The sequence below is a fragment of the Salarias fasciatus genome, chromosome 4 (genome assembly GCF_902148845.1).
Source record: "Salarias fasciatus chromosome 4, fSalaFa1.1, whole genome shotgun sequence".
Classification (NCBI taxonomy): domain Eukaryota; kingdom Metazoa; phylum Chordata; class Actinopteri; order Blenniiformes; family Blenniidae; genus Salarias; species Salarias fasciatus.
The window spans coordinates 19493430-19512922 of NC_043748.1; the positions used below are offsets into that span (position 1 = coordinate 19493430).

Here is a 19493-nt window from a genome sequence, read left to right on the forward strand (position 1 = left end):
CACAGGAGTTGCTGGATGGTGCTGCAATGTGAGAACCAACTGCCTTCGGGGCTCCACTCCGGATTTTTCTGTAGGGGGTTCTCCCTTAGCCTTTGTCACTCCTGTGATGACCACAAGGCAGTGGTGCTATTTTACCCATAGCTGGGGGGGGGGGGGGGGGGGGGGGGGGGCAGTTGCGATATGCAGATAGGTGGGAGACAGGAGTCAAACCAACAGCCTCCCGATTGTAAGACGACTGCGCTCCCCACTAGACCACAACTACAAGTAGTAGTACGAGGGGGTACCCAAAAGAAACCGGAATTTGGTCAGAAAACAATAATAATAATGAGTTCCAACTTCTGGCCGTCAGATGTGCTGCAGGTAAGCCTCATGCACATCTGTGAGAAATCTGAGCTCCGAGAGTTACACTGACGCCTGTCAGGCGCTATTTATAGCAACAGAGTGCAGAGGAGTTCTGCGATTTTTTCCAAAATGGCGACATTGACTGGGAAGCCAGAGCAGCGCGCAAACATTAAATTCTGCTTTTTGCTGGGAAAAAACAGCAGCAGAAACACTCACCTTGTTGCAGGAAGCCTACAAGGATGATGCTCTGGGGAAGACTCCGGTCCATGAGTAGTTCGGGTGGTTTAAAAAGGACCAGATGTCCGCGCGTCAGGGCCACTCAGCAGTGAAAACAATGCTGAGCTGCTTCTTGGCTGTCCAGGGTATCGTCCACAGCGAGTTTGTCCCTCCAGGTCAGACTGTAAATCAGGACTACTACATGGAAGTCCTCAGACGGCTCCGTGAGGATGTGAGGAGGAAGCGGCCCACGTAGTGGCGGAGTGGAGCCCGGTTGATCCACCACCACAGAGCGCCAGCGGACACGGCGCTGCGGGTCACACAGTTTCTGGAGAAGAATGAGATGAATCTCCTCTCCCATCCGCCTTATTCGCCAGATGAAACCTCGAGTGACTTTTTCTTGTTCCCCAAGTTGAAGAAAGAGCTGAAGGGACGGCGGTTTGCAGATGTGGAGGAGATGACAGAAAAATCGCAGCCAGCAAAAAATGGCACAATTATGCACGGGTCTGACGACGCATTGGTGAAGTGGGAGACACGGCTGGAGCGCTGCATTAATGCAGATGGAGACTATTTTGAAGGCGACAGTGATGTTTTATTTTGAAAAGTCAGAAATAAAATTTACAGTCAAATTCCGGATTCTTTTCGGTACACCCTCGTAATAGTAGATTGTGTTTGATTGTTGTGAGAAAAATGAGGAGCCCTTATGACTGGACTAAGGGGTCCCTGGATCCAAAAAGTCTGAGATCCCCTCATCTGTAATGCTAAAGCCAGGTTTTTATTAGTCAAACGTGGATCATTTGCTTTATTAATACCATGGGGCTTTCTGCTGTTAGCTAACTAGCTGATACCACCAGCAGTGACCAGTACTTTCTTGAATCCCTCTTTCATCAGTTCTTCTGCGTTCTTCGCGGTTCCGGACCGACTGCCTGAGGGTCACCAGGAAGACATGGACTGGATTTTCAGTGATGAGGATGTTGTTCTCTATTACCCCTTTCACACTGCAACTAGCGGGTCGACCCGTGTTTTCGACCCACTAATAATCGCCTTTTGTGTCCTATCACACTGCATGCAGACCCGCGTCTAACTGCCTGCTGGCGAGCCGCATCGCTGCGTCTTCCCGCGCTGATAGTGTCCCGCGTTGATGACATCATCAGCGCGACGGAGCAAAGCGAAAGTAAACAATAGGTGCGTTCACGATGGCAAAGCCAGAGGTAGACAGAGCTAGACGAAGTAGACGGCGCAGCCATGGGCGGAGTTATAAGTCTGCCTCCAAGTCGGACAACCCTATGTTCTCCATGTTGGTGTTTCTCATGACTCCACTGTGGGGGGTGTTTACAGGCCCGTCGTCCGGGATGGCAATGCCCCCCCCCCCCCCCCCGCCTGTGCCTGCTTGCCCCCCCGGGCTGTCAGAGGGGTAATTTTGTTTTTCTTATTAAAAACAAAAGAATTCATAATTTCTTTTGTGTGTCACATTGTGTTAATTCATATTCAGTTAACTGAAATGAATACAATTTTAAAAAAACTAAATAATTTTAAGTTACGTTTTGGCTTCTGTCATGTGAAGCGTGCCTGCTGCTGCAAGTGCAACCAGGCATCAAGGGGGGCAGACTGCCTCGCCCCCTCAGTCCAAAAAATTAATAAATAAAGTTTTCAGTCTATTTTGTGCTTAAAAAACAACAGCAAACTCCACTGGCTTGATCAAATCAATATGAAGTGTTGCGCTATTCAAAATTCAAAAAAAAAAAAAAAAAGTGGAGACTCCAGCTCTACTAAAGGTGAGGGCTGGTTATTTATCATTTGTTTTATTACTATTTGTGCTTTTTACCAATGTGATTAATGATCATATGTTGTTGGACACAGTAGAACAGGCCTCTGATCTGTGGATTCTGTCTTTGTGTTGCTCCGTTACTTTTTCGCCACCTTTGTAGCCGCTGCCCCCCCTCCCCCCTCTACACTGGGCTGGAGCCGGGACTGGGTGTTTATTTATGCAAATAAAGCGCGTTGTCATCAAACTGATGACGAGTGGGCTCGGGTCCAATCTCCTGCCTGTATGAACCAGAGAGGTGGGCCAGGTAGCCGCGGTGAGTTGCTCTCCAGCAGCTCACGCGGCTACCTCTGTGACCGATCTCGTTTGGGTCTCGCGAGTTTTCGATGCCCTACGTAGGTCCTACGTATCAGTGACGCCGGGCTACATCTGGGCGGGGCGGCTCAAAAATCTTAAAGGTCTGCCTCTGGCTTTCTCATGTCGAACGCACCTAATGCAGTGGAACACAGTCCCCATTACCTGTAGACGAATCTCCTCTTCCCCACGGATCCAGAGGAGCTCTCTGGTCTCGCTGTCTTGCCAATACTGGATCATCTTGACGAAGGAAATCTCACGCTGTGCCCAGAAACAACAACTAGCGCGCTAATGTAGCCACGTCAACGTCATCACGTAAGTTATGCGCGTCGACTCGCGTCTGCTTTCACACTCCCTTTCGCCCCTCCCCGTAAAAAGCTGATAGTAGCGACTAGAGGTGTCCCCGACTAAGGATTTCTATAGTCGAATCTGATTCATCCGAATCTGCCAATAGTCGACTGGTAGTCGAATCTTTCATCTTGTTTGGAGGAGCGGGCGGGGGTGGGGGGGGTGGGGGGGGAGTGTGCCTACACGGGTGTCGGAGCGCAGCACAGTGCAGAGCGGTGCTCACGGGTGCCTATGCCTACAGTCGGCCCTGATTGCACTAATAATAAAAAAATTAAACAAAACAAAAAAACAAAAAAAAAAAAAAAAACATTGAAAAAAAAAAACAGCGCAGGCAGGTAAAACAACACTTATTTTTTTCCCTACACACTGAAACACAGACTGGAACAAAGTGTCGGTAACTCTAAACATCAAACAAATGAAGTATAGTTCAAATGACCAGAACCAAACCCACTTCTAACAAACGGGCTAAAGCTAGTCATTTATTTATATCTATAATCTCTGCAGATAAGATCACATTTTTTGGCTAAACAACTTCTCACATTATCTGCTCAAATTAAATGAAATAGGCTTAATTGCACTGTGTCGGGTCGTTTCGCAGCGCAGCATCCATGCAAAAACAAACACTAAATTAAATAGAATTAGCCTTTTAGATAAATAAAAATAATAATATAATAATAACCTAAAATATTACAATTAAACGAAATAAAAGTCAGCATTAAAAATGAGAAATGAGTAACAGAACCGTCTTTTATCAACCCAATTATCTGGCTACTTACCCGTTTAATGTGGAAAGCCATGTTGTTGTGAAGTGATATGAAAGGACACAACTTGCATTTGACTTTTTTTTTTTTTTGGATCATCTTTGACTTGGTCTGAAGTTCTTTTTTTTTTTCGACATTGTGAGCCTTTTAAAGTTCAGCCAAATCACCAACCGAGATGCTGCTCTGTGACAGAGCTCTGCGCAAAATCGGATTGTGCCACTCACCATGGTGGTTCATTCACAAACAGTAAAGAGATAGAGTATTGAATAAAAGTACAAGTACATTTTTCCACAGTATATTTGATAGGCTAACATGTATATCAAATGGGCTTTATATCATGTTTATTTGGAAAAAAAACAAGCGATTCTATGTAGAATCAGTCATTCAGCACCCCCATACAGCTGTAATGGAATGGTCCTCGTTTAATAACCACATTTTTTCGATGCTTCGACTGCGTGATTGGTAGTCGAATCAGGCCCCTTCGAACGAATCGTCGAATCGTAGACTATCTGAGGACACCCCTAGTAGCGACCCGCTAAAAACCCGCGTCCATTGCAGGGTTGATAAACCCGGGTCTAATGCTGAGTGAACACTTTCACACTGCCATGAGGACCCGGTTATTTGCGGGTTTAAACGGGTTTTTTGGCCAGTGTGAAAGGGGTAGGGGAGAGTGGGGTAAGCAGTGCCAATTTTTACTTAAAGTGCCTTTTACACAAGGGGATTACAGGAATGCCTGTGACTAAAATATGTTCATATAGTTTAGGATGTTGTGCATCCCTGGGAGCAATCACTTTGGATCTTAAATAAACTGTGAGAAATATAGCTTTGGAAAAAAAAGTGGTTTTGTGGCACAACTTACCCCAAGTGCGGGGTAAATTGTGCCATTAGTCAGAATACACTGGGGTAAATTGTGCCACTGATAACTGAAGTAAAAAAGATAATTTTAATATCAAAAATTTAGTGTTTTGTAATGTTTTTTTGTATTTTTCATACGGACCAACTGTGTCTGAAATAAAGTTTATATAAAAATGATAATGCTAGATAAAAACAAAATACAAAAGTACTTGTTTAATGCTTATTTAAAGTTTTAACATAATTCAAAAGCCAATTTGCTTCAACAAGGCCCAATGCCACAAGAACAAAATCTAAAATGAGCACCTAACTGCATCTGCATCTGAATATCTTCACAGATTCGACCTACTACTGGACATTCCACTTGTCAATGCTGCAGTTGAATATGAACTTGCACTCCCTTCTGGCTCTATCACCACGCTTTTATGTTGTGGGAAATTTTTTAAGCTCATCACCTCAAGGGATGACTCCTTCATCATTCTCTCTAAATATGAAGATGGACTTTCCATCAACAGGCGTCATAACTTTGCTTCAGAAACTTTAAAAAGTTGGAACCCTGTCTGTCTTCCTTTTGTATCTGCGTAACATGATGGTTTTTGATCTGAAATTACGAATGACACATAGTTTTAGTGATCAAATGGAAGAATAAGATGTACAATAACAGTAAATTCAAAAAAAGTAATATATAGTAAATAATCATAAGTTTGGGGAAGTTGTGCCAGTGGCACAATTTAACCCAGGTCCTTTGGCACAAATTACCCCAGGCCCACCATTTTGAAAAAAATGCATCCCCCAGCTGTCCTGAGCTAGCATCATGTTAACTGTATAGACTCATGATGTAGCTTACTAAAGCAATAAAACGTGTGTGAAATGTTTTCAAAGTTTTCTATAATTGTTCAAACACAGCAATCAAAAAACCTGAACCATGGAAATTTTACTTTGGAGGGCAAAAAAATGTTTTTTGAACTTGAATGTGCTTACCTCTCAAGCCATGTGTCTCCCTTTTTTGCAAGATGAGCGGAATAGACGCCTCTTCAAAAATATGTGGTCACATGACCAAAAACTACTATGGTTTTCTAAATAATAGGGGTGGCACTACTTACCCCTTGGCACAAATTACCCCGCTCTCCCCTATATATGAACAAGTGGAATGGATTCACTGAGGCGGTCTGAAGTGATGGAAACTGTCAGATTTAAGATCATATTCAATTGAAAAAAGAACACTTATACTTATATTCTGGACACTTGATAACGAGTGTGTAGGCAGTTTTTTTTATTTATTTCTAAGAAAATGATACCAAATTAGAGGAGCTAAAGAATAAAATAGGCCTTATGACACAACTTTTACCTCATATACTGTGAGTGAATACGTAATTCTTTATATAACTTTACATTATTTGTTGCTTTATGAAACTTTATATTATTTAGTTTAAATTACTTAATACAGTTTATATTAATTGACTTTTCATTCTGCTTTTTTAAATGCTATCTCATATTTAATACTTGTACTTTTACTAAAATCCCTTTACACAAGTTTGTACTTTAAATTGGGCAGGTAGACTAGACTGCATATACTGCAATGCTTCATTACTTTAGAGTACTTTCTTGTTCTGCACTAAATTACCTTCATTTATAGTGCATCGACTCTTCTGTTACATTACTTCATAATGCTTGCCTTCATTTTACATGATTTTGCTGCTTCATGCTGATAATTACTTCAGGCTGCATTCAAGTACTAGTATTACTGTTATATGCATTAATGCACATTATCAACATTTCGATGCAAGTTTAAAAACAGAGTTCATAATAAGAACTATGACAGGACTGTAGCCAGCAGGGGGCACCATTAGTGAGGCTTTCTGCCTCCGGGAAGTGGAGTCGGGGTTCTTGACCAGTTTGTGGAAGGAAGTGAGCCGAGGCGGATTCTGTCCACACTGTTTTATTAACAGCACAGAAATCAGACCGAAGCTGCGGCGTTGCTCTGAAACCATCACGACACGCCTGCAGGTTTCCTCGCCCACCGTGTGACATCTTCAGGGGGGCCCCCCCGGGGCGTTCGGGGTCCTCCCTGCTCCAGTGTTTGTCCAGTGCAACGCCAACGAGGCTCAGTTCAGGTGTTGTCACGGTAACTGTTTGTGTGTTTTCTTTTGGTAATGCTGCGGCGAGCGGCGGTCGCCTCCACGATGGGGAAAGTCCTCCGTTTGTGCTGCTTCAGACTCAAACGACGAACCTCCGTGTGCTTCAAATGTCTGAAACCACGCTGCACTCGCATTGGTCAGGTGTACAAGAACTCTTCAGTCAGTCCGGACACCTTAAAGTCTTTAAATCTGAGTTTTCTTCATCCTGCACCCATTTACACACCAACGACTTCAAGTGAAAACACAAAACTTTGGTTGCGTTTTGGGTGTCCATTTGGGTGTCGGCAGCCACTTGGAGCCACCGAAAACGCAACTTTTTGGGATTCCAGAGTGGAACTTTTTGAAAACACTCCATCACCGTACAGATGGGCGAAAACTACACTTCCTGGAAACGCTCGCGGCACGTCTCCTTGCAGAAGGCAGAAATGCTGCTACTCAACACCAGATACTTCTTCTGCACATGCTCAGTAGACGGACTATAAAACAATAAAAACAATATTTTTCCTCCAGAGTTGTCATGACTCCCAGTCCAGATTCTCCTGGACTTGGGAGTTTTAGAGTTCACAGTCACTGTAGTTATCTAATTTGTTACCTCACCTGTCCATGAATGTCCTTCTGGTCCTTCCTAATGTCCATAGCTTATTGTTCTCTGCGTGCATGTTGAAAATAAATACAACAGCACCCAACAGTGGCTCAACATAATTCCATCAATTTCAGTGTTTCAGACATCATTTACAGGATGTTGTCGTGTGAACGTGAAACTTCTCTGAAACGAAAACGAAGAAACGACGAGCTTTCACTTGAAACATTGTTGCGTTTGTGGGGTCTGGGCGGGACCTGCAGACCCCATTAGCCACATAAGGCTGAGCGGAAGCTGAAATGAACCCTTTCACATCCTCATGAGGTACAAGAGAAGAAAGCATGCAAGAAATCTTTCTTTGGAATCCAAAAAATATATTAATTTTAAAAATACAATGTAACAAAAAAACGAAAAAAAAAAAAACTCAATACTGATTAAAATGTCAAAGCAAAACAACATGAACGAACAAATAACCTGTAACCTGTTGAGACATTTTCTAGGAATTTATCGTACGATGTTCGTTAAAATATCAAATAAAGTGCATAAAATGTACAACAGATGAGAGAATCATGAGGCCGACGAGACACAAAGCACAAAGACTTCAGACTTTTTTGGACCAAATGTGTGTTTGGAGGCCGACTCTTAATGTGAAGGGGCCGGATCTGAAACCCGGCCTGAATCCACGTTTGACACCAAGTTCTGTAGCACCAGAAGCACTTCGTCATTCCAAATCCACGTGAATAAACGGGACGTTTAGAACATGATATATAACTTAATTCCAGAAAGGTCGACACCTTCAACACCACGACGGCGGCGTTTCGCCGCTTGTCGGCCGGATCCCAGAGGCGACCGCCGCTTCCTACCCGCCAGTGACGGATCTCTTCGTGAAACGTCACGTTTCGTTGAGCCGCTCAGCGATGACATCAAGAGAGGGGGGCGGAGTCTCCACATCCCCTGCCCCCACCCTGGGCTGCTCCCCGTGAGCCAATGAGAGAACCCGGAGGCGGGGGCGGACCATCTGAAACCCGCCCGGATACAAAGTGAGCAGAGAGAGCCGATTGGCTGCAGAGTCCAGTTTCAAAGTTTGATTGAGTCCAAAAAAAGAAGGAAAGAAAGTAAAAGAGCTGTGGGGAGAAAAAAACAAACAAAGGAGGAAATGAGGTTAGCTCTGCATGAACTGCTCAAACGTCTTTCACTGAATCAGCAACATCTGGAGCCCCGGATCCCGAGCCCGAGGACTCCCGACGACCGGCAGCGGCGTTCGCTCACTGTCTCTCACCTCCACTGCTACGTTTGGGACTCCACGCCCACCTGGACACCCGGCTCCGGCCCCCGCTCCACCTGCGACTCCGCCCCCTTCGCCTCCTTCGCCTCCTTGAGCTCCTGCGTGGGGCTGATCTCCTCCTCGGGGTCGTAATAGTAGAACTTCCTCAGGTAGGCTATCAGAGGCCTGACACACACACACACACACACAATGATTTGACAGTTTGATGTGATTTTGAGTGTGTGTGTGTGTGTGTGTAACAGGTCAAAAGCACACAGACGGCTGAAGTGGGAAGAGTTCAGCATTACGAATGAGTCCATTCCAACGTATATCCACATATCTTTGGTTTCTTTTCTCATCTCTGTTGTGATTTTAACCTTTTTCATGGATTTATCTTGTTACGTAAACTCAGACTTTTCCCGGTTGTAGTTTCTGTTCCTTGTGTTTTGAATTTCACTTCTCGTTTTTTAATGCCACAGCGCTCTTATTGCACGCTTTAACCCTTAGCCGCTGGGTGGTGTGCGTGTGTGCGTGCGTGTGTGTGTGTGTGTGTGTGTAGGCGTGGCCTGAGCGGGTGAGCGGTGCGTTCGGGTGCGTACATGGGCAGCGGCAGCTCCTGGATGTGGTCGATCCGGACGAGCTGCCGGATGCAGAAGCGGCACAGGTGCTGCAGGGACTTGACGCTGCTGAACCTGGAGACCGGGTGCAGGAGCTGCACCGGGGTCGGGGGCAGACCTGAAAGCACCCAGCGGAGTCACCGTCAGAGAATGGAGAGAGGTTGAAAGCATGAGGGGCGGGACGCCATGCCTCAGCAAGTTCAGAGAGTACTGAGATGAGGAAATCCCCATTGCAGGATTCTTCTGAAATTCCTACTTTCATTTCAGTAAAAACCAGTGTTCTGTGATTGCTTTACGGTTTCCATAAATTTCACCGGAAAACCGAACAGCCCTAACTCTTTGTGAGTACCGTGTGGTCAGACGGCGTAGAGAAGATTCATTACGTCCACACTGATCGGCTGCTCACCTGGGACCCGGGAGCGCAGGAAGTACAGGAACTTCCCGTTCTTGGAGTGCATGATGGCTCTCTCGATGAACTCCACCACCGAGTGGCAGCGGTCCTCGAACTTAGGGTGACACCACAGACTGAAGGTCCCTGAAACACACAAGCACATGAAAGAGTGTGTGTGTGTGTGTGTGTGTGTGTGTGTTAGCTCTGCAGCGCTCCGTGCATGCCATTAGTGGTTGTGTGTGTGTGTGTGTGTGTTACCTCTGTAGTGCTCCATGCGTGTGTGGTGTGTGACTCCCTGCGACCTGAAGCTCAGACTCAGGATGTATCGAGGATCTGAAGAGTCTCTGACCAGGAAAGATCCGTCTGGTTTCCCCTTCAGCTTCATCTCGGCGTCCTCCCAGTTCATGGGACCCCAGTACCACCCGCACTGCAAACACACACACACACACACGCGCCGGTTAGCTCCATCCCTTCATCACACCTCCACCCACACAGCTGTCTTGCCCCAGTCCCACCTTCTCCAGCTCTCGGAGGCTGGTGGCGAAGCTGCCGGCGTCGGGTCGGCTGAGGGGGCAGCGGGGGGCGAGTCGGGGGGGCGGGTGATGCCCGTCAGGTCTGAGGGGGATGGGGCGGGGCAAGCCTCGCAGGAAGGTGTCTGACGGACAGAGGAGCGTTCAGTTAGAGCCCCGGAGACCGGGACGCAGAATCAGGGTCATTGAACTGGCTTTGATCATGTTTATCACTTCCTTCATGTTAAGGACGACTCTTCAGTTCAGATTAAAGTTAACCATGGACTTCCAAAAGGTTGTGAATTAGAACTTGTACTTTTCACATTGAACATGCTTCCTGAAGGAACCTTCAACTCCAACATCAAACAACTCTTCTGGACTGCTTTCTGTCATCTGTAATGTCTCTGTAATCAGGAACATGTTGACTTAGAATGAAGTTAAAAAACTGATCCATGCATTCATTACCTCCAGACCAGACTATTGTAATTATTTATTCTCAGGATGTCAGAATAACTGCTTCAGAAGTCTTCAAATAACTCAAAATGTTGCAGTGACAGGACTGACGGCAACTAGCAGGAGAGATCACATCAACCAAAACCACCGCGTGGACTCAGACACACTCGTGAAAACCATCTTAGTGTTGCAGTGAAGTGCATGTGTGTGTGCGTGTGTGTGTGTGTGTGTTACCGTTGAGGCTCAGGCTGTGCTGGATGGTGCTGAGGGAGGGGTGCAGGACGAGGGGTCTGGGGGGTAAAGACTGCATGGAGGCGCCCACGTTGGGCTCCATGAAGGCGGCGTGCTGCTGAGGAGGACCTCCGAAATCATCTGCAGGGGGAAAAAAAAAGAAAAAAAGAGAAAAGACACTTGCAGGCTGCTGATTGGTCAATGAGTTCCTGCTACAACCTTCAGTCACGGAAACACACCGGGGACAGGAACTGACAGGGACTGACGGGGAGAGACGAGACGTACCTGAGAGTCAGCCTCACACTGAAGACACAAACACGCCAAGGAGAAGTGAAACACAAAGAGGAAGAAAAAGACAGAGAGAGAGAGAGAAGAAGAGGAAGTACCGAGCAGACTGAGACTCCGTCGGGGCGGAGGAGGAGGAGTCGGGGGGTGGAGCGAGCTCCCCCCCCTGCGAGAGGAAATGTCCACATCAACCAGAGACACCGTCTCACCTGGAGACAGCCACAGAGACACGCGTTAGAGACAAGGGGCGGGGTTAGAGAGGGAAGGGGCGGGGCTAGGGAGATCCAGTCTCGGGTTTCAAGAGGGTACTTGAGCGGTTGAAAAAAGGGAAAAAGGGTAAAAAGATGAAGTGAACTGTGGCGTGAAAATCAGCACATAAAGGAAGCAGGGTTAACCAAAAGGGGCGGGGTCAGTGAAGCATAAATCAGAAAAAAAAAAAATCTCCAAATGTGACAGCATGGATGTTGGAACGAATAAACCGATGCCGTTTTCAACCAGGCGCGCACGTACGCATGCACGTGTGTGTACTGACCGGTGAAAGCGGGAGTGACGGGCACCGGAGAGAAGGCACTGTGAGGTCTGGACACCTGCAGCCTGAAGACATGAAGAAGAGCGAGAGGGACTGACACACTGCCGCTTCAGCATCGTCACCATCGTCATCATCATCAGCTTCACCATCACAAAGAGCACCATCATTATCATCTGTTGTTGATTATTTTAGTGCTTTGGTGCTTCTGGTTTCCATGGTTACCAGATAGGACAAACACTGACATCATCTCTCCACTCTCACCCTCATCTTCACAGTCACTCCACTACCAGAGATCCTGACTCCGTTGCCATGGAAACCAGCTACCTGTCACCACACTGAAGTTCTGCTGACTGATGCTGTCACCATGGCAACACCTCCACCAAATTGAAGATGCTGATCGCCATGACGACAGTTTGACTGACACACACACACACACACACACACACACACACACACACACACACACACACACACACACACACACACACACACACACACACACACACACACACACACACACACACACACACACACACACACACACACACACACACACACACGGCTGGTGACGTCCTGCAGTCAGAAACATCTAATCTGGATGTTTTAATACTGAAGTTTGTTGTGTATTGTGCTCTTATCACATTATATCTCACATGACTTCCTACATTATAACCTTCTAAAGCAACTTGAATTCTGGGGGTTTCCTCACACTGCGGGACGGTTTTACCAACAGGTAGGATGGTCACTTGGTTTGTGCAGAGCATCGCTTCTCCATGAGTCAGTAACTGGTGCCGCACTTAGTTTCTTAAAGACGAAGGACTCCTGATTACATGACAGCATTTCTAGTGAGAAAGCATCGTTCCTGTGTTTACATTTCAGAAAACTTTTGTCTTTACACAGCAATGTTTCTAAAAATAGTCTTTTTTTTACATGAAAATTTAGTTATCATGCCAGGCCCACACATTGGTGCTGTTGTTCGTTTTTGTCATGAAACCACACGTGTGCCAGGAACAATACGCTGTTAATATTAACAAAGGCAAGTCAAAGGCAGACAAAGTTAGACTGCGATTACCTGTCACTCTCAACTCAAACTATCAACTTCCAGGAGAACGCGGACTGGGACTCATGACACTCTGGAGGAAAACTCTGTTCTTACTGTCCATCTTCTCCTGCTTGGGCAGAACAATTGTTAACTGCAGCTGAGGTGCACAGCAGCAGCATTTCTGCATCCAAAACACCAAGTAAATTTTTCTATTTACACTTGAATATATCGTGTAAGCAGGGGCCCGTCCCTTCCACTCTCTCAGGTTCAATCTATACTCAACACTAAATATATGGATTCTGTCTTCTGTTTTTATCATATGAGTACTTTAATCCATTCTCAGGAAGCTTACAGATGTGCAACAGTGATACCACTGATGACCTGTGGGGGCAGAGTGGAGCAACACAGCTCACATGCAACCAGAGAACGGAAGCAAGAAGAAAACAGAAGTAAGGATCGCTTTGTGGACAAACTGTGAGAAACTGTGTGGATACATACAAATCTACACTGAGCACAACAAAGAAGTTAGAAAAACATTCAACGTTACATGAGTCTGAACTGCACTGCCCTCTAGTGGATGTAGAGATGAACAACCACAACAACATGAGGGACACATGACAACGTTTGCAACACAGATTCTAAACTACCTGAGTCAGGGACGCAGAAACAGACCAGAACAGTGACAGCTTTATTACATCTGAGCTGCAGGCACTTTGTGAAAGATGTTTAACATTGACAAAAACGAACAACAGGTCTTGTTTTCACTCTTCACAACCATATAAGACACCCAGAAAGTCAGATTCAGGCTGCTGTTTTTGCCTAAAAGACCTCATTTTGTGAAGGGAAGCACAACATACAGCATATTGGCTGTCATATGAAAATCAGAAAAATTGAGTCATTTTATTAAACTATATCTCTCCGACCAGACATAAGTGAGCTGATATGAACAACCGGTGTGTGCATGCTGTCAAAGTGAAGTCTGATTAGACACGTGACAAGTTGAACGGAGGATGTGTGTTATCTGCTGGAGAAGGAGCGACGTCTGCCTTTTCCCCCCCACACTGCCTCCAGAGAGCACGCTCCGACTGCGACAAGCAGTATGATATCTGCAAATATCAGTTATTGATGACACCAGTAACGTGAATATTGTTTATCGGGATCTAATTTAAACCAGCACTCAGTCATGGAAACGCGAAACAAAAATGCTTGATGATCTTCACATCTGCAGGGAGACTTATTATTTATTTCATTATAACACGTGAAATATGTGACTGTGGTCATCTTTGATGGTTTTTACCTGACCTTAACTGACTGTTAAACCAAATAAGCAAAGCAGATTTTTGCGTTTTTGCTTTTACCAATAGTTGAGAAACTGTCTCGTTAGAAATAAAACTGAATTCTTTAAAGGTCTCAAAGAGAATAAATAGATCAGAATCAATAAGATTTTTATTTCCAGGTAATTTCAGCAAGAATCCTTAAGGACACTTGCGTGTGGATAAATTAAGGTAGAAAAACATCTGTCCTCGAAAGAGTTAATGTTGTTTTCACTGTTCTGCGCCTGTGTGTGGGTGTGAGATTTAATGCCACAGTGTATTTGTCTGTGTGCAACAGAAATAAAGACTGTGACAGATGGAGTTCATGTGTTCCGGAGTCTGAAACAACCCGAGGAATCGAACACAAGAAAACAACCGAACTGCTGCTCTGACACACAGGACAACCTGGAAGTGAGGAGGAAACAATCCAAAAGCTGTCGTCATGGCGATAAGCATCCTCAGCACGGCCGCTTAGGAGAGGCCCCGGGTGGTGCGGGCGGGTCTTACCTGCTGCCGTCCAGCTCCGTGTTGCTGCAGGTGGACCCCCACACGTCCAGCAGGCTGCCCCCCGACGAGGTGGACGAGGCCAGGGACGGCCTCTTGTCCAGCAGCCCGGCCGACCCGCTGCTCGAGCTCTTGGTCCGGAACAGCTTGCTGAGCCGGACTTTCAGCGACCCCCCTTTCCTTGATTTCCCTCGTGACGGCGGAGTCATCTTCTCCCCCTCCAGGACCACCAGAGGGGAGGCGGACCGCCCCAGGCCCCCGGACGCCACGCCGAGTTTGGGTGTGGCGGCGCGGCTCTGGGGCTGAGAGCGGGACTGGTGCTGGTGCAGGGGCCGGGGGACGGGGCCGGGGACGGGGACGGGGTCGGTGGGGGAGGACTGGACGGGCAGGACGGACAGGGGGGCCCGGCAGCTCTGGTCCGTGCACACGCCAGCCTCCTCAGCCAGTCGATGGACCTGCCGCATCAGGCCGCTCAGCGTCCCACTGGAGAACATGGGGCCCTCAACACCGGCCCCGAAGCCCCCGCCCACCCCACCCGTCCACTCGCCCTTCTCGGTGTCATCCGTGTCCTCTCCTTTGCCCTCCCCCTCCTGACCCAGTCCTCCCACCTCCTCGGAACACAGTCCCTCCAGGACCAGCAGGGCGTCGCTGGTCTCGCTGGGGTCCTCGCCCCCCGTCCCCGGGACCAGGACACTGTGGCAGGAGCAGCGGGTCACTCTGGCCTCATCTCCACCTTCGCCACCTTCCCCAGCCTCTCTGGCCTCCCCCAGCTGGCCCAGCCTCCGGGCCAGAGCCAGCACCGGGTCCTCTCCGGCCCCGGCGGAGGGGCAGGTCTTCCGGGGCTCCAGCAGGCCCAGGCGCAGAGCCTGGTCCAGCAGGCCCGGGGGCCACTTGGCCAGCTGGTCGGTCAGCAGGCGGTGTCGGTGGCACAGCACCGACCCCGGCTCAGAGTCCAGGTCCCGGACGCCCTGGTGGGGGGTTTGGGAGCCGTCTGAGGGTTTGGAGAGCCGGAGCACCGGGTGCCACTGCAGCGGCTGCAGGTCCTCCTGCACGGATGGGACGCAGGTCTGCTCCCGGCCTCCTCCGGGCCCCGGTCCCGCTGTGGTGCCCGGTCCCGCGTCCAGCTGCTGCCTCTCTGCGTCCTCCTGCAGGAAGCGCGGGGGCGGCTGCTCCAGTCCGAACTCCACGACCCGGTCCCCGGACCGCAGCAGGTTCTGGAAGACCATGAGCTGCGCCCGGGACCCGGGAACCGCCGCGCCGCGCTGCACCGGGAAGTCCACGAAGCGCTGCGCCGCCACGGCGAAGTCGTCCGGCGGCGGAGGGGACAGCGGCGCCTCGGAGCCCGGGGCAGCCTGCGTCAGCAGCAGCCCGCCGTCCAGCTCGCCTTTCCCGGGCAGCGGCGAGCTGTAGTGCGGGGAAGCCGAGCCGAGGCCCGGAGAGGGGCCGCTGGGATCCAGCTCGAAGCCGCCGCCGCCGCCGCCGCGGTGTGCCAGCGCGGCTTTGACGGGCCCGAAGCCGCCGCCGCCGCCCCCGGACAGCCGGTCGTCGGGCTCGTCCAGCCGGTCGTACTCGGCCGCGGACACGAGCCGCATGAGCACGAAGTCCGGAGACATTTCCTGCTGCGCGTCGTTCATGGCGGCGGGCTAACGCTTAGCGGCTACTCGCTCCGTTACATAACAGCCACGGACGTAAACAGCGACGGGGCTAACGGCGGCCAGCTGCGGCATCTCCCCGCGCGGCTCACCCGGCCAGCCCGGCCGGACCCGCCGCCACCGGGAGTCCCGACCGGTTCCAGACGGTAACGGCTCCGGTGAAGGCGCTCGGGCGGGAGGATGGGGCGGACGGAGGGACAGACCGGCCCGGTGACGTTAGCTGCTAGCCTCCTACCGACTCCTCATCCTCCTCCGGTCAGACTGGAGGGATGAAGAGGAGGAAGAGGAGGAGGAGGAGGAGGGAGGGGGCAGCTGGGGCTTTTATCATCAACATTTTAATTTGTTCCATTTTAGTCTATGTAATGTTGTCTTGGTTTTATATGGTTATCTATTTCTTAAGAGACAATATTAATATTAATATTAATTTATATTTTTATTTTGTTTCCAAATACTCCATAAAAACAACAGAATGCGCGAATAAAACCATATTATCGGTTCTATTTTCTTAATGGATTCTTTTGTTTCTATGATTTAAATGTAATATGTATTTGTAAAAAAAAAATGTGTATAAAAATGAAAATGATCAAAATTTGTTCAAAAATAAATTATTGCAACAAAAACAAAACTAAACCGTAGAGAAATGAAGAAAGAAATTTATAAGTGAAAAGCATCTTTAAAAAAAAGCAAATAAAATAAAATCTGGAAACAAATAGTTTACCTGAAAATTCAGAAACATTTACAATTATACACCTTTGCAACATGTTTATGATCAGTCTAGAAATAAGATTTTCAAAACTTTAAAATGTGCAGAGGATTTTGTGCAGTAAACTCAAAAAGACTAACTAGTCCTGTATATTACATTATTTTATTTCACATACTGGACCTCTGATATTAATCAGTTGTATAATATTGTGGTTGCACTAAATGTGTTAAACTGGGGTTGTGGAAAAAAAATTTAAATCACAATGAATCCGTTTTTTTCCATAGTTAATCATGCTCTGAATTGCATTTTTTAAAATGTGTTTTGCTTTATCTTATGGGCTGAAAACTGCCTTGAAATGCATTCATCAGTCCAAATAATAAGATCAAAAGTTGAATTTAAAGGGGCTGTATCATGCTTTTTAGCTAGTCCAAACCCTAGAAATGGCATTAACATGGTAATAGTTTATTTTTGGCGCTAAGGAAAAGTCATTTTGTGTGAAATAAAAGATTTTCTGGGGCTAATTCTGAAACCCGGAAGAGAAAACGCTCCGTTTCACTGAAAATCCCGCCTCTCCCCCTGTGGACTTTGACTGACAGCGTACTTCAACCAATCGGAGCTTCAACACAAATACGCTGGCTAGCTTTAGCTCTTTAGCTCTAGCTTCTCTACACACACAGACACGCAAAAACGTCTTTTTCTGTGAGAAACTCACCAAGCGCAGACCCTTCAGAGTCTTGCTCTTGGGGGGGTTGACCGTTTTCACTCTCTGAGCAGCAGAAAAACGAGGAAAGCTCAAACATGCAGGCACGAAGAAGAAAAAATGCTTTGGGGGTGTTTTTGGTGAGTACATAACTGTATGACAAGGTTAAAGGTCTAATACACGATTTTCTCAAAAAGACGAAGCCCCACGTCTGTTACTCACTTTTTGAACAACGCGCATGCGCCAGACCATCCGCCCGGCTCTCCTGCTTCTCCCAGGAAACGCGGAAGTGTACGAGCGCGATCTCCTCTTCTCCGGCGTGCACGGCTCTGTTTACAGTTTCTGCGATCCGCCTCGCTCATAAATAAAGCTTTTTTTCCGAAACAGTTACAGTTTCATTATGTCAGACTCGCCATCGGTAAGTACGAGCTCAGAAGCTCACAGGCTACATAAACACTCTGAATGCGCAAAAGGGAGAAGCTGATTGGGCGCAAGCACGTAGAACGGCCTTACGAAAGCAGCTCGTCAGAATGATTGACAAACAGACCCACCAATTATTTAGGTGATCCACCCGGAAATCAAAATGTTGTATTACACCTTTAAAACATACAAAAAGTGAATTTTGCATGATACAGCCCCTTTAAGACACTGGTCAGGAATCAGTCACTGCAGGAAGTCTCCATGCTGAAACTTAAACTTTACAGGGGGTGTATCATGCAAAATTCACTTTTTGTATGTTTTAACCTTGTTATACAGTTATGTACTCACCAAAAACACCCTCAACGCGTTTTTTTTTCCTTTGTGCCTGCGTGTTTCAGCTTTCCTCGCTGCTCAGAGAGGCAGCCCCTCCCGCACCCGTGAAAACGCTCTGTTTCCCACGTTCACGTCAAGCGGTGAAGACGGCTCCCCTGAGCCCCCCTCCCGCAGGCCCTCGGCAATCAGCGTTGCTGCTTTTTGTAACTCCGATTATGGAGATAAACTTTAACCATCGTCTGAAAGCAACAATCAAGCAGGAGCAAGAGTCTGAAGGGTCTGCAGGGTCTGCGCTTGGTGAGTTTCTCACAGGAAAAGACGTTTTCGCGTGTCTTTGCGTGTAGAGATGCTAGAGCTAAAGAGCTAAAGCTAGCCAGCGTATTTGTTTTGAAGCGCTGATTGGTTGAAGTAGCTGTCAGTCAAAGTCCACAGGGGGGAGAGGCGGGATTTTCAGGGAAACAGAGCATTTTCTCTTCCGGGTTTCAGAATTAGCCCCAGAAAATCTTTTATTTCGCACAAAATTACTTTCCCTTAGCGACAAAAATAAACTATTACTATGTTAATGCCATTTCTAGGGTGTGGACTAGCTAAAAAAGCATGATACAGCCTCTTTAATTGAGAATTCAACATGAAGAGAAAATTTCCATGTAGACCTGTTTGGAGTCTCTTTCAAAATAAAGTGCCATGTAGACCAACTTACCAGAATGTCTATGTCAAAAATACAGTTTTCAAACTGAAAAGCAAAGCCTTATTAAGTGATTAATCATGATGAATACAATTAACTCTGACTGCCTTAGTTGCACTCAAATCAGGTCAAAATATTCTGTTGATGTTTCTCAATTATTTAATCAATTTTATGGTTTAAAATGGTGTTTTAATAAGATGTTTCATTCTGAAAACTAATCCTTAAGCTTAAAATGCAGTAAGTAAACAGTAGTAAACTAGGAATCATATGATTTATAAGATCAAGATTTTTTATTTTTTTTCAAATTATCTTCCACTAAGTGTATCATACTGAAGGTGTGTGAGGATTGGAGTGTGTGTGAAGAAGCAGCAGCGGAGTCTTCAGAACAATATAGACTTTATTAGTTCACTAAAGTTGAATATGAAATAAAAAGCAGATTGGCTTCAACTCATTCACAATTCTCAAAGTATCGAGTCGTAGATTCCTCGTGGTGCGGCCGCCGCCTC

At 47.1% G+C, this 19493-nt stretch overlaps 1 protein-coding gene across 4 annotated transcripts; it reads right to left on the reverse strand.

Moving 5' to 3' along the window:
• Window positions 1-3378: 3378 nt before the first annotated feature.
• On the reverse strand, window positions 3379-16421 carry LOC115386575 (suppressor of cytokine signaling 7-like). 4 transcript variants are annotated; one of them, XR_003931312.1, is made up of 11 exons: window positions 14498-16421; window positions 11639-11700; window positions 11208-11315; window positions 10825-10962; window positions 10144-10283; window positions 9887-10055; window positions 9644-9772; window positions 9220-9355; window positions 8636-8806; window positions 6636-8480; window positions 3379-3391 (listed from the first exon to the last, which is right to left on the reverse strand). XR_003931312.1 is itself a non-coding variant. In XM_030088953.1 (10 exons), the coding sequence occupies exons 1-9, from the start codon at window positions 16126-16128 to the stop codon at window positions 8644-8646; spliced, it is 2676 nt and encodes an 891-aa protein (XP_029944813.1). In that variant the 5' UTR covers window positions 16129-16421; the 3' UTR covers window positions 6548-8418; window positions 8636-8643. The 4 variants fall into 4 exon arrangements, 3 of the variants coding, with proteins under 3 accessions (XP_029944813.1, XP_029944812.1, XP_029944814.1); XM_030088953.1 differs by lacking the exon at window positions 3379-3391 and having other exon boundaries at window positions 6548-8418; XM_030088952.1 differs by lacking the exon at window positions 3379-3391 and having other exon boundaries at window positions 6548-8480.
• Between the last annotated feature and the right edge of the window lie 3072 nt (window positions 16422-19493).

What these genes read in the sequence shown, in the direction of transcription:
- LOC115386575 (XM_030088953.1), bottom strand. Translation starts at nt 16,128, where the DNA reads ATGAACGACGCGCAGCAGGAAATGTCTCCGGACTTCGTGCTCATGCGG. An exon ending in ACGGAGCTGGACGGCAGCAG is followed by an intron (nt 11,701 to 14,497) that starts GTAAGACCCGCC and finishes TCATGTCTTCAG; the next exon opens with GCTGCAGGTGTCCAGACCTC. An exon ending in GCACAGCCTGAGCCTCAACG is followed by an intron (nt 10,284 to 10,824) that starts GTAACACACACA and finishes TCTGTCCGTCAG; the next exon opens with ACACCTTCCTGCGAGGCTTG.